The following is a 13,661-nucleotide window of genomic DNA, read 5'->3' on the forward strand; positions in this document are numbered from 1 at the left end:
CTATCCGTAACTGGTCTACTTCTTTACTGTTCTACTGGTCTACTGGTTTACTGGTCTACTGGTCTACTGGTTCACTGGTCTACTTGTTTACTGGTTTACTGGTCTGCTGGTCTACTAGTTTACTGGTCTAATTGTCTACCGGTCTACTTGTTTACTGGTCAGTGGTATACTAGGTTTACTGGGTTACTGGTTTGCTTGTCTACTGGAGTCCTGGTTTACTGGTTTACTTGTCTACTGGTCTACTGGTTTACTGATTTACCGGTGTACTAGTTTACTGGTCTACTGGAGTACTGGTTTACTGGTTTACTTGTCTCTTGGTTTAGTGTTTTACTGGTCTACTGGTTTGCCGGTTTACTGGTCTACTGGTTTGCCGGTTTACTGGTCTACTGGTTTACTGGTTGACTGGTCTACTTGTTTCCTGGTCTACTTGTTTACTGGTCTACCTGTTTACTGGTCTACTGGTTTACTGGTCTACTGGTCTACTGGTCCACTTGTTTACTGGTCTACTGGTCCACTGGTTTACTGGTCTACTTGTTTACTGGTTTACTGGTCTGCTGGTCTACTAGTTTACTGGTCTAATTGTCTACTGGTCAACTTGTTTACTGGTCTACTTGTTTACTTGTCTACTGGTTTACTGGTTTACTAGTTTACTGGTTTACTTGTCTATTGGTCTACTGGTTCACTGGTCTACTTGTTTACTGGTTTACTGGTCTGCTGGTCTACTAGTTTACTGGTCTAATTGTCTACTGGTCTACTTGTTTACTGGTCTACTTGTTTACTTGTGTACTGGTTTACTGGTTTACTAGTTTACTGGTTTACTTGTCTATTGGTCTACTGGTTCACTGGTCTAGTGGTTTACTAGTTTACTGGTCTACTGGAGTAATGGTTTACTGATTCACTTTACTACTGGTCTACTGGTTTACTGGTCTACTTCTTTACTGGTCTACTGGTCTACTTATTCAGTGGTATACTAGGTTTACTGGGTTACTGGTTTGCTTGTCTACTGGAGTCCTGGTTTACTGGTTTACTTGTCTACTGGTCTACTGGTTTACTGATTTACCGGAGTACTAGTTTACTGGTCCACTGGAGTACTGGTTTACTGGTTTACTTGTCTCTTGGTTTAGTGTTTTACTGGTCTACTGGTTTGCCGGTTTACTGGTCTACTGGTTTGCCGGTTTACTGGTCTACTGGTTTACTGGTTGACTGGTCTACTTGTTTCCTGGTCTACTTGTTTACTGGTCTACCTGTTTACTGGTCTACTGGTTTACTGGTCTACTGGTCTACTGGTCTACTTGTTTACTGGTCTACTGGTCCACTGGTCTACTGGTTTACTGGTCTACTGGTTTACTGGTTTACTGTTCTACTGGTCTACTTGTTTACTGGTCTACTGGTTTACTGGTCTACTTGTTTACTGATCTACTGGTCTACTTCTTTACTGTTCTACTGGTCTACTGATTTACTGGTCTACTGGGTTACTGGTTTACTGGTTTACTGGTCTGCTGGTCTAGTAGTTTACTGGTCTACTTGTTTACTGGTCTACTTGTTTAGTGGTCTACTGGTTTACTGGTCTACTGGTCTACTTGTTTACTCGTCTAGTGGTTTACTGGTTTACTAGTTTACTGGTTTACTTGTCTACTGGTCTACTTGTTTACTCGTCTAGTGGTTTACTGGTTTACTAGTTTACTGGTTTACTTGTCTATTGGTCTACTGGTTTACTGGTCTAGTGGTTTACTAGTTTACTGGTCTACTGGAGTAATGGTTTACTGATTCACTTTACTACTGGTCTACTGGTTTACTGGTCTACTTGTTTACTGGTCTACTGGTTTACTGGTCTACTTCTTTACTGGTCTACTGGTCTACTTATTCAGTGGTATACTAGGTTTACTGGGTTACTGGTTTGCTTGTCTACTGGAGTCCTGGTTTACTGGTTTACTTGTCTACTGGTCTACTGGTTTACTGATTTACCGGTGTACTAGTTTACTGGTCCACTGGAGTACTGGTTTACTGGTTTACTTGTCTCTTGGTTTAGTGTTTTACTGGTCTACTGGTTTGCCGGTTTACTGGTCTACTGGTTTGCCGGTTTACTGGTCTACTGGTTCACTGGTTGACTGGTCTACTTGTTTCCTGGTCTACTTGTTTACTGGTCTACCTGTTTACTGGTCTACTGGTTTACTGGTCTACTGGTCTACTGGTCTACTTGTTTACTGGTCTACTGGTCTACTTGTTTACTGGTTTACTGGTCTGCTGGTCTACTAGTTTACTGGTCTAATTGTCTACTGGTCTACTTGTTTACTGGTCTACTTGTTTACTTGTCTACTGGTTTACTGGTTTACTAGTTTACTGGTTTACTAGTTTACTGGTTTACTTGTCTATTGGTCTACTGGTTCACTGGTCTACTTGTTTACTGGTTTACTGGTCTGCTGGTCTACTAGTTTACTGGTCTAATTGTCTACTGGTCTACTTGTTTACTGGTCTACTTGTTTACTTGTCTACTGGTTTACTGGTTTACTAGTTTACTGGTTTACTTGTCTATTGGTCTACTGGTTTACTGGTCTAGTGGTTTACTAGTTTACTGGTCTACTGGAGTAATGGTTTACTGATTCACTTTACTACTGGTCTACTGGTTTACCGGTCTACTTGTTTACTGGTCTACTGGTTTACTGGTCTACTTCTTTACTGGTCTACTTGTTTACTTGTCTACTGGTTTACTAGTTTACTGGTTTACTTGTCTTTTGGTCTACTGGTTTACTGGTCTAGTGGTTTACTAGTTTACTGGTCTACTGGAGTAATGGTTTACTGATTCACTTTACTACTGGTCTACTGGTTTACTGGTCTACTTGTTTACTGGTCTACTGGTTTACTGGTCTACTTCTTTACTGGTCTACTGGTCTACTTATTCAGTGGTATACTAGGTTTACTGGGTTACTGGTTTGCTTGTCTACTGGAGTCCTGGTTTACTGGTTTACTTGTCTACTGGTTTACTGATTTACCGGTGTACTAGTTTACTGGTCTACTGGAGTACTGGTTTACTGGTTTACTGGTTTACTGATTTACCGGTGTACTAGTTTACTGGTCTACTGGAGTACTGGTTTACTGGTTTACTTGTCTCTTGGTTTAGTGTTTTACTGGTCTACTGGTTTGCCGGTTTACTGGTCTACTGGTTTGCCGGTTTACTGGTCTACTGGTTCACTGGTTGACTGGTCTACTTGTTTCCTGGTCTACTTGTTTACTGGTCTACCTGTTTACTGGTCTGCTGGTTCACTGGTCTACTGGTCTACTTGTTTACTGGTCTACTGGTCCACTGGTTTACTGGTCTACTTGTTTACATGGTTTACTGGTCTGCTGGTCTACTAGTTTACTGGTCTAATTGTCTACTGGTCTACTTGTTTACTGGTCTACTTGTTTACTTGTCTACTGGTTTACTGGTTTACTAGTTTACTGGTTTACTTGTCTATTGGTCTACTGGTTTACTGGTCTAGTGGTTTACTAGTTTACTGGTCTACTGGAGTAATGGTTTACTGATTCACTTTACTACTGGTCTACTGGTTTACTGGTCTACTTGTTTACTGGTCTACTGGTTTACTGGTCTACTTCTTTACTGGTCTACTGGTCTACTTATTCAGTGGTATACTAGGTTTACTGGGTTACTGGTTTACTGGTCTACTGGAGTCCTGGTTTACTGGTTTACTTGTCTACTGGTCTACTGGTTTACTGATTTACCGGTGTACTAGTTTACTGGTCTACTGGAGTACTGGTTTACTGGAGTACTGGTTTACTGATTTACCAGTGTACTAGTTTACTGGTCTACTGGAGTACTGGTTTACTGGTTTACCTGTCTCTTGGTTTAGTGTTTTACTGGTCTACTGGTTTGCCGGTTTACTGGTCTACTGGTTTGCCGGTTTACTGGTCTACTGGTTTACTGGTTGACTGGTCTACTTGTTTCCTGGTCTACTTGTTTACTGGTCTACCTGTTTACTGGTCTACTGGTTTACTGGTCTACTGGTCTACTGGTCTACTTGTTTACTGGTCTACTGGTCCACTGGTCTACTGGTTTACTGGTCTACTGGTTTACTGGTTTACTGTTCTACTGGTCTACTTGTTAACTGGTCTACTGGTTTACTGGTCTACTTGTTTACTGATCTACTGGTCTACTTCTTTACTGTTCTACTGGTCTACTGATTTACTGGTCTACTGGGTTACTGGTTTACTGGTTTACTGGTCTGCTGGTCTAGTAGTTTACTGGTCTACTTGTTTACTGGTCTACTTGTTTAGTGGTCTACTGGTTTACTGGTCTACTGGTCTACTTGTTTACTCGTCTAGTGGTTTACTGGTTTACTTGTCTACTAGTCTACTTGTTTACTCCTCTAGTGGTTTACTGGTTTACTAGTTTACTGGTTTACTTGTCTACTGGTCTACTTGTTTACTGGTCTACTGGTCTACTTCTTTACTGGTCTACTTCTTTACTGGTCTACTGGTCTACTGGTTTACTGGTCTACTGGTCTACTGGTTTCCTAGTTTACTGGTCTACTGGTCTACTGGAGTAATGGTTTACTGATTCACTTTACTACTGGTCTACTGGTTTACTGGTCTACTTGTTTACTGGTCTACTTGCTTACTGGTCTACTCGTTTACTGATCTACTGGTCTACTTGTTTACTCGTCTACTGGTTTACTAGTTTACTGGTTTACTTGTCTACTGGTTTACTGATCTACTGGTTCACTAGTTTACTGGTCTACTGGTTCACTGGTCTGTTGGTCTACTTGTTTAGTGGTCTACTGGTTTACTGGTCTACTGGTCTACTTGTTTACTCGTCTAGTGGTTCACTGGTTTACTAGTTTACTGGTTTACTTGTCTACTGGTCTACTTGTTTACTTGTCTACTGGTTTACTGGCTTACTAGTTTACTGGTCTACTGGTTTACTGGTCTACTGGTTTACTAGTTTACTGGTCTACTTGTTTACTGGTCTACTTGTTTAGTGGTCTACTGGTTTACTGGTCTACTGGTCTACTTGTTTACTCGTCTAGTGGTTTACTGGTTTACTAGTTTACTGGTTTACTTGTCTACTGGTCTACTTGTTTACTTGTCTACTGGTTTACTGGCTTACTAGTTTACTGGTCTACTGGTTTACTGGTCTACTGGTTTACTAGTTTACTGGTCTACTGGTCTACTGGAGTAATGGTTTACTGATTCACTTGTCTACTGGTCGACTGGTTTACTGGTCTACTTGTTTACTGTTCTACTAGTTTACTGGTCTACTTGTTTAATGGTCTACTGGTCTACTTGTTTTGTGATCTACTGGTTAACTGGTTTACTTGTCTACTGGAGTCCTGGTTTACTGGTTTACGTGTCTACTGGTCTACTGGTTCACTGGTCTACTACTACTGGAGTACTGCTTCACTGGAAGACTGAGGGAAGGGACAGACGGAAGGGACAGATGGATGGGACAGACGGAAGGGACAGATGGAGAGGAGACATTTGGAAGGGACAGATGGAGGGGACAGACGGAGAGGAGACAGATGGAAGGGACAGATGGACAGGAGACTGAGGGAAGGGACAGATGGAAGGGACAGACGGACGGGACAGATGGACAGGAGACTGAGGGAAGGGACAGATGGATGGGACAGATGGAAGGGACAGACGGACGGGACAGACGGACGGGACAGATGGACGGGACAGATGGACAGGAGACTGAGGGAAGGGACAGACGGATGGGAGTCTGAGGGAAGGGACAGATGGAAGGGACAGACAGACGGGACAGACGGACGGGAGACTGAGGGAAGGGACAGATGGAAGGGACAGACAGACGGGACAGACGGACGGGAGACTGAGGGAAGGGACAGATGGAAGGGACAGATGGACGGAACAGACGGACAGGAGACTGAGGGAAGGGACAGATGGAAGGGACAGATGGACGGGACAGATGGACGGGACAGACAGACGGGACAGATGGATGGGAGACTGAGGGAAGAACGGGGTCTTGTCCGTGGGACATCTGCTCCCACAGGGTTAAAATGTGTGGTTCCAAGAAAGTTGTGGAGGATGGAACAAGTCCTAGCTAGCAGCTAGACATGCTAACAAGGCTTCTCCTTGCTGTGATACCTGATGATGCCTGCAGGACTGGTCCTGCAGTGTTTTCCCAGAGCCTGAAGACAGCCACAGAAACCTGGAGCTAATCAGCAACTCTTAAATGAAATGAATGACTTCCTTTCCAGTGAGGTGACCCTCTGTTCTCCTAAAACAGCATCTGGGAAAAGGTCCTGCAAGGTCCAGGATACCTGACCCACTGGTCCACTCCAGCAGAACAATTATGTGTCTGTTCATGACAACCAACATCAGTTTAGAGACTCGGAGTGTAAAGTCGGGTAAATGAGCAGCTTGTAGAGAACCGGCAGGAAAATGGACGTAGATGGTCATCAATCAGTGAAACGAGGTCAGATCAGTGGAGAAAACCTCCTGATTTATGTTCCTGTCATGGTTCCACTGAGTGTCAGAATAAACCGCTAGCAGTCACGTCCAGGGTCTGAAAGTCCGCCGGTATGACGAGTTCAGGGTGTGCAGATCCACCACCTGCTTCACGCTGACTCCCCTGTCACCGGTCCCGCTCTAGAACCAGTCCATGCCGGGGTCACTGGTCCCGCTCTAGAACCAGTCCACGGCCAGGTCACCGGTCCCGCTTTAGAACCAGTCCTCGTCCCGCCAGTCCTTGTCCCGCCAGTCCACGCCGGGGTCACCGGTCCCGCTCTAGAACCGGTCCACTTCCCGCTCTAGAACCGGTCCATGACGGGGTCACCGGTCCCGCTCTAGAACCAGTCCATGGCAGGGTCACTGGTCCCGCTCTAGAACCGGTCCACGGCCAGGTCACCGGTCCCACTTTAGAACCAGTCCTCGTCCTGCCAGTCCACGCCGGGGTCACCGGTCCCGCTCTAGACCCGGTCCATGTCGCGCTCTAGAACCAGTCCATGGCGGGGTCACTGGTCCCGCTCTAGAACCAGTCCATGGCAGGGTCACTGGTCCCGCTCTAGAACCGGTCCACGGCCAGGTCACCGGTCCCACTTTAGAACCAGTCCTCGTCCTGCCAGTCCACGCCGGGGTCACCGGTCCCGCTCTAGACCCGGTCCATGTCGCGCTCTAGAACCAGTCCATGGCGGGGTCACTGGTCCCGCTCTAGAACCGGTCCACAGCCAGGTCACCACTCCCGCTTTAGAACCGGTCTTCATCCCGTTCTAGAACCGGTCAACTGCGGGGTCACCGGTCCCGCTCTAGAACCAGTCCACGGCCAGGTCACCGGTCCCGCTTTAGAACCAGTCCTCGTCCCGCCAGTCCACGCCGGGGTCACTGGTCCCGCTCTAGAACCGGTCCACGTCCCGCTCTAGAACCGGTCCATGGCGGGGTCACCGGTCCCGCTCTAGAACCGGTCCACGTCCCGCTCTAGAACCGGTCCATGGCGGGGTCACCGGTCCCGCTCTAGAACCGGTCCTCGTCCCGCTCTGATATAAATTCATGCATGGATGTTTAATGGGAGGTCTACATGTCTGTCGATGGGAAACCATGGGGCACGTTACCCAGAAGGCAGTCGTGCTCCTCTGCAGGATCCCAGAACTGTTTCAGGCGACAGCAGCACGGTGGGGGGCGTGGCCATGTAGGCCCCCCCCCCATGTAGGCGACACCGTGGACAAGTGGAGCTAATGCGTGCTTTTGAAGGACACTAGGAAGGTGGATTCTCAGGCTTACCCGGGACAGGACGACCTCCAAGGTGATGTTCTGAGGAGGACCACCGGGCACTGCAGAGACAAAGAGAAATGTTGGATAAATGAACATCTCAACGTGGAACAAAAAGGCTTCAAGAGGCACCCAACTGCAGAAAAATGGCCGACAGGGACGCCACCATATCTCTGCTGTACTCTGGAAATCAGCAGACCTCAACAGCAAGAGTTCCTCTTCTTTCCAATCTTATAATACATTTATATTCCTTAACAACAGCGTTACTTTTCAAAAATCACTTAAACTAGTCAGGGTATACATGCCGGACCTTTGGTTTGAACTGTGTTAAACTTTAACATCGCAACAAGAACAGATAAGAGACAAAGTTAGCCATCAATGGAGAAAAAGCAGTCAAATGAAGCAGGTGTTCTTTACAGTGGTTAGTTCTGAGATGTGCCTCAGTTGTTTCTCCTCTCAGTTCATCTCTGCGGGCGCCCATCGTCGGGTGACCGCTAGAAAAGTCTGCATTAGAAATTTATTCAGAGGTTTATTAATTTAATCTTCCTTTTCGATTGGTTGTATAAAACATGTTGGCACACAGTACCTTCTGAGAGGAATGTGAAAAAGCATCAATCTGTTCTCTAAAACAGTCAAAAATGTTCTTTAAATACAACATTAATCCTGAAAGAATTGGTGACATTGTAAAGATTAGTTTAGGTTTTAGATTTACTAGAAAAGCTCTCAGAGAGCACAAACCTCCACCAAGCACAATGTTACAAAATCCTTTAAAAAGTTCCAGGATCCAAACGGTGATCTGGGTATAAAACTAAATCACTTCTTCCTCTTCACATTTCCAACAAGTGCTGAAAATTTCACGAAAATCCGTCCATAACTTTCTGAGTTATCTCGAACACGAACAGACAAACCGATAAACAAACAGAACCTGCTTGGTGGGAGGTAGCTCCTTTCTCCATCATCAGCTGCAGGTTCACCTTTTCCCCTTTACTCGTCGTTCAGATGATGATCTGATCAACGTTTCGAGGCAGAACAAAAGGGATAGAACATAAAAGACTGCTGTTGTTTCCTTTCGGCCTGGTCGCCAGGGGTCTCCACAGCAAACCATCACTCGGGTGAACTGGCACATTGAACGGCAGATGTCCTTGCTGATGTAACTCTCTGCATTTATCTGGGCTTGGGACCGGCCCTCAGCGAGGAGTCCTCCTCGGGGCTGCAGCAGAGTAGGGGAGCAGGACGCCAACAACTGACCATCAGGTCACAAGACAAGAAGCTCAACCAAATGAGCCATGTCCGTATACCATCAAAATGTACTAATTTATTTAATCATCAGACTTAAACTAGTGAGCGTGATGCGGACATCTGATCAATGATGAAAGAGAGGAGAAGAAATGACTGGATTTAGTCTCAGAGGGTACGGTGGTCTCTCCAGCGTGCTTTGGAAATGGAATGAAATGATTGGTTTGTTTTCTTTAATATTTTATTCCTTTAAAAAAACAGTACTTGTGGGCAGTACAGGTTATGACTTGATGATTTCACTGTTTTTCAGGTCTTGCTTGAATGACAAGCTGAGGTCATGATGGCCAGAAGAAGCTGTTTCAAGTCTGACTCCACACTGAGTTGATTCGGTGTTTGTGGTTTGTTTTGTTTTTCTGTTGTGTAATATTGAGTTTGCAATGAAGGCTCTTAGACAGCCATTGATATTGTAAAACTTCAGGCATTCCGGGATTCATGTGTGAGTCATTCATTTCTTTCCTTTTAACTTATGTGGTATTACCCTGCCACTGGGAGTACACCTCAGCTGGGTTAGTCCAGAACTGATGGTTTATTAGCCTAGCCGCTATTTCTCTTGTGTGTCTCCTCAGTCTTGCAGCCAATGCTTGAAGTCTTTGTTTGGCAGTTTCCAGAGCCTCAGGTATGGAGGTCTGGCTGTACCTCCTCTGTATCCCTTTCTGGATTTCTGACAGATGGCTAACTTCGCTTGAGTTCTTGATTTTGGCTTTACCTTCTCTTCCATGGAGCCTCCTTCTTGCCCTTCATATTGATGTTACGTCGACCGAGCTTCTCCAGAATCAGTGTTGCTGTACTGTATATCAGCTCATTGGTTTCTAGTGAAGATTGCAGGAGGGATCGTACATTCACATCAGCTAGCAGACAGGCAGAGGAGGAGGTGTTGCACAAATTCTCACTAGTGGGTGTTGGGGTTATCAGGCTCTCATCTTAGCCATGATCTTATCTCTCAGGTCAGTTACGCCCTAGTTGCCATGGCGATGTGGAGGCAGCTGCCTTTCCAGTAGCTTTCCAACTTTCAGCTCTTTTCAACCCTTTTAAACCTCATTGTTCTATTTTCTTTTACTATTATTGCAAAGATATTGGGTGTGTTCAACTTTAAAATGCAACCAAGAGCCAGTTTCCTCACTTATTCATGGGAGGAACTACTGGCTCTGCGATCAAAGGGACGAGCCGGGATACAACACCCCATCCCGGCGGAGCAGAGGAGACAACCTCAAAGCTACAAGGCTAGGGCTAAGCTAAAGGCTGAGCTAGCAGAAAATCAGAGGTGTTACAAATCATCGATTCCCTCCGTCATCATGGGGAATGTGAACTCCTTGCCTAACAAGATGGATGAGATATCTGCATTGATCCACCAACAAAACTACAGGGAGAGCTGCTTGTTCATCTTTACAGAAACATGGCTGAACCACCTAGCACCAGATGCTAACGGGGAACTGCTGGGATTCTCTGCTGGGAGAGCTGACAGACAGACTCCTCTGTCTGTCTGTCAGTTGTTTAATTATTGTTTGTTTCATTTGTAATTATTTTTTATTTTCTATGTGTTTATTTTGTATTTATTTCATGTTTATGTGATGTTCCTTTTCCTTTTTGCTGCTGGAAATTGTAATTTACCTTTCGGAGTCATCCCAGAGGGATCAGTAAAGTCAAGTCTACGTCTTCCCTCTGGTCCGACTCCATTGTCACTGGGACTCAACCATCTGACCTGCCGTCCTCGCCCCCCTTTGCATCTTGTTTCCAGTGCTATCTGTTGTGTTCCAGTTGCCCATTCCCAGTCAGATCCGTCACTGTGTGAGAGCACAGGGCCTCGCGCCACTCCAGGGTCTCGCTCCTGAAACAAAACTGCCTTTTTATGTGAAGTGTTGTCTGTAGGTCGGTAGTTGCAGAGCAACGAAAGTTGTGGTTCTAATGAAAAGGACCATATGATTGAAAAACGTCCTAAACTGCTTTTTAAAGTGTCAAAATGGCAACATAGAGCTACTGAGCTGACTTGATGTCACACCATTCACAGCTGACTGGTAATGCCCCACAGTGTCTCCATGGAGTTCATTACTGACCACACAACTCTCTGAGCATCTGTCAGCAGCCGCCAACTCAGTAGAGTGATTGGCTGTCTAAACGTAAAGGATTGCCTTGATGATCCCGACTGGAGCATCGGTTCATCCAGAAACTGCTCACTTTCAACAGGAGGCAGGTGGAAGGTGAAGGCAACCGTCCATGACCTCCAACCGTCCCCGACCACCAACCGTCCCCGACCTCCAACCGTCCCCGACCACCAACCATCCCCAACTTCCAATCGTCCCCTAACTCCAACCATCCCCAACTTCCAACCGTCCCCGACCACCAACCATCCCCAACTTCCAATCGTCCCCGACCACCAACCATCCCCAACTTCCAACCGTCCCCGACCACCAACCATCCCCAACTTCCAATCGTTCCCGACCTCCAACCATCCCCAACTTCCAACCGTCCCCGACCACCAACCATCCCCAACTTCCAAACGTCCACGACCACCAACCATCCCCAACTTCCAACCGTCCCCGACCACCAACCATCCCCAACTTCCAACCGTCCCCGACCACCAACCCTCCCCAACTTCCAATCGTCCCCGACCTCCAACCATATCCAACTTCCAACCGTCCCCGACCACCAACCATCCCCAACTTCCAACCGTTCCCGACCTCCAACCGTCCCCAACCTCCAACCATCCCCAACTTCCAACCGTCCCCAACCACCAACCATCCCCAACTTCAAACTGTCCCCGACCTCCAACCGTCCCCGACCTCCAACCGTCCCCGACCACCAACCGTCCTCGACCTCCAACCGTCCTCGACCTCCAACCGTCCCCGACCTCCAACTGTCCCCGACCACCAACCGTCCTCGACCTCCAACCGTCCTCGACCTCCAACCGTCCCCGACCTCCAACCGTCCCCGACCACCAACCGTCCCCGACCTCCAACCGTCCCCAACTTCAAACCAAACCCGACCTCCAACTGTCCTCGACCTCCACCGTCCTCGACCTCCAACCATCCTCGACCTCCAACCGTCCCCGACCACCAACCGTCCCCGACCTCCAACCGTCCCCGACCTCCAACCGTCCCCAACTTCAAACCAAACCCGACCTCCAACTGTCCTCGACCTCCACCGTCCCCAACCTCCAACCAACCCCGACCTCCAACCGTCCCTGACCTCCAACAAAAACCCGACCTCCAACCGTCCCTGACTTCCAACTGTCCCCAACCTCCAACCGTCCCCGACCTCCAACCATCCCCGACCTCCAACCATCCCTGACTTCCAACTGTCCCCGACCTCCAACCGTCCCTGACTTCCAACCATCCCTGACCTCCAACCGTCCCCGACTTCCAACCGTCCCCGACCTCCAACCGTCCTCGACCTCCAACCGTCCCCGACCTCCAACCGTCCCCGACCACCAACCATCCCCGACCTCCAACCGTCTCCGACCACCAACCGTCCCCGACCTCCAACCGTCCCCGACCTCCAACCGTCCCCAACTTCAAACCAAACCCGACCTCCAACTGTCCTCGACCTCCACCGTCCCCAACCTCCAACCAACCCCGACCTCCAACCGTCCCTGACCTCCAACAAAAACCCGACCTCCAACCGTCCCTGACCTCCAACAAAAACCCGACCTCCAACCGTCCCTGACTTCCAACTGTCCCCAACCTCCAACCGTCCCCGACCTCCAACCGTCCCCGACCTCCAACCGTCCCTGACTCCCAACTGTCCCCGACCTCCAACCGTCCCTGACTCCCAACCGTCCCCGACCTCCAACCATCCCCAACTTCCAATCGTCCCCGACCTCCAACCATATCCAACTTCCAACCGTCCCCAACCACCAACCATCCCCAACTTCCAATCGTCCCCGACCTCCAACCATATCCAACTTCCAACCGTCCCCGACCACCAACCATCCCCAACTTCCAACCGTCCCCGACCTCCAACCGTCCCCAACCTCCAACCATCCCCAACTTCAAACTGTCCCCGACCTCCAACCGTCCCCGACCTCCAACCGTCCCCGACCACCAACCGTCCTCGACCTCCAACCGTCCTCGACCTCCAACCGTCCCCGACCTCCAACCGTCCTCGACCTCCAACCGTCCTCGACCTCCAACCGTCCCCGACCTCCAACCGTCCCCGACCACCAACCGTCCCCGACCTCCAACCATCCCCGACCTCCAACCGTCCCCAACTTCAAACCAAACCCGACCTCCAACTGTCCTCGACCTCCACCGTCCCCGACCTCCAACCAACCCCGACCTCCAACCGTCCCTGACCTCCAACAAAAACCCGACCTCCAACCGTCCCCGACCTCCAACCGTCCCCAACTTCAAACCAAACCCGACCTCCAACTGTCCTCGACCTCCACCGTCCCCAACCTCCAACCAACCCCGACCTCCAACCGTCCCTGACCTCCAACAAAAACCCGACCTCCAACCGTCCCTGACCTCCAACAAAAACCCGACCTCCAACCGTCCCTGACTTCCAACTGTCCCCAACCTCCAACCGTCCCCGACCTCCAACCGTCCCCGACCTCCAACCGTCCCTGACTCCCAACTGTCCCCGACCTCCAACCGTCCCTGACTCCCAACCGTCCCCGACCTCCAACCATCCCCAACTTCCAATCGTCCCCG

General features: G+C 48.6%; 1 protein-coding gene across 1 annotated transcript in view; it reads right to left on the bottom strand.

Annotated features, from left to right (window-relative positions):
- Positions 1-13,661, bottom strand: part of dcc (DCC netrin 1 receptor) — a gene marked incomplete at both ends in the record, with an annotated part of 355,940 nt that overhangs the window by 135,153 nt on the left and 207,126 nt on the right. The window contains one exon of the mRNA XM_079256415.1: positions 7,732-7,781. Coding sequence (XP_079112541.1) covers positions 7,732-7,781 — 50 coding nt within the window. The remainder of the gene's footprint in view (positions 1-7,731; positions 7,782-13,661) is intronic.

The sequence above is a fragment of the Telmatherina bonti genome, assembly GCF_933228915.1.
Source record: "Telmatherina bonti genome assembly, chromosome: 17".
Classification (NCBI taxonomy): domain Eukaryota; kingdom Metazoa; phylum Chordata; class Actinopteri; order Atheriniformes; family Telmatherinidae; genus Telmatherina; species Telmatherina bonti.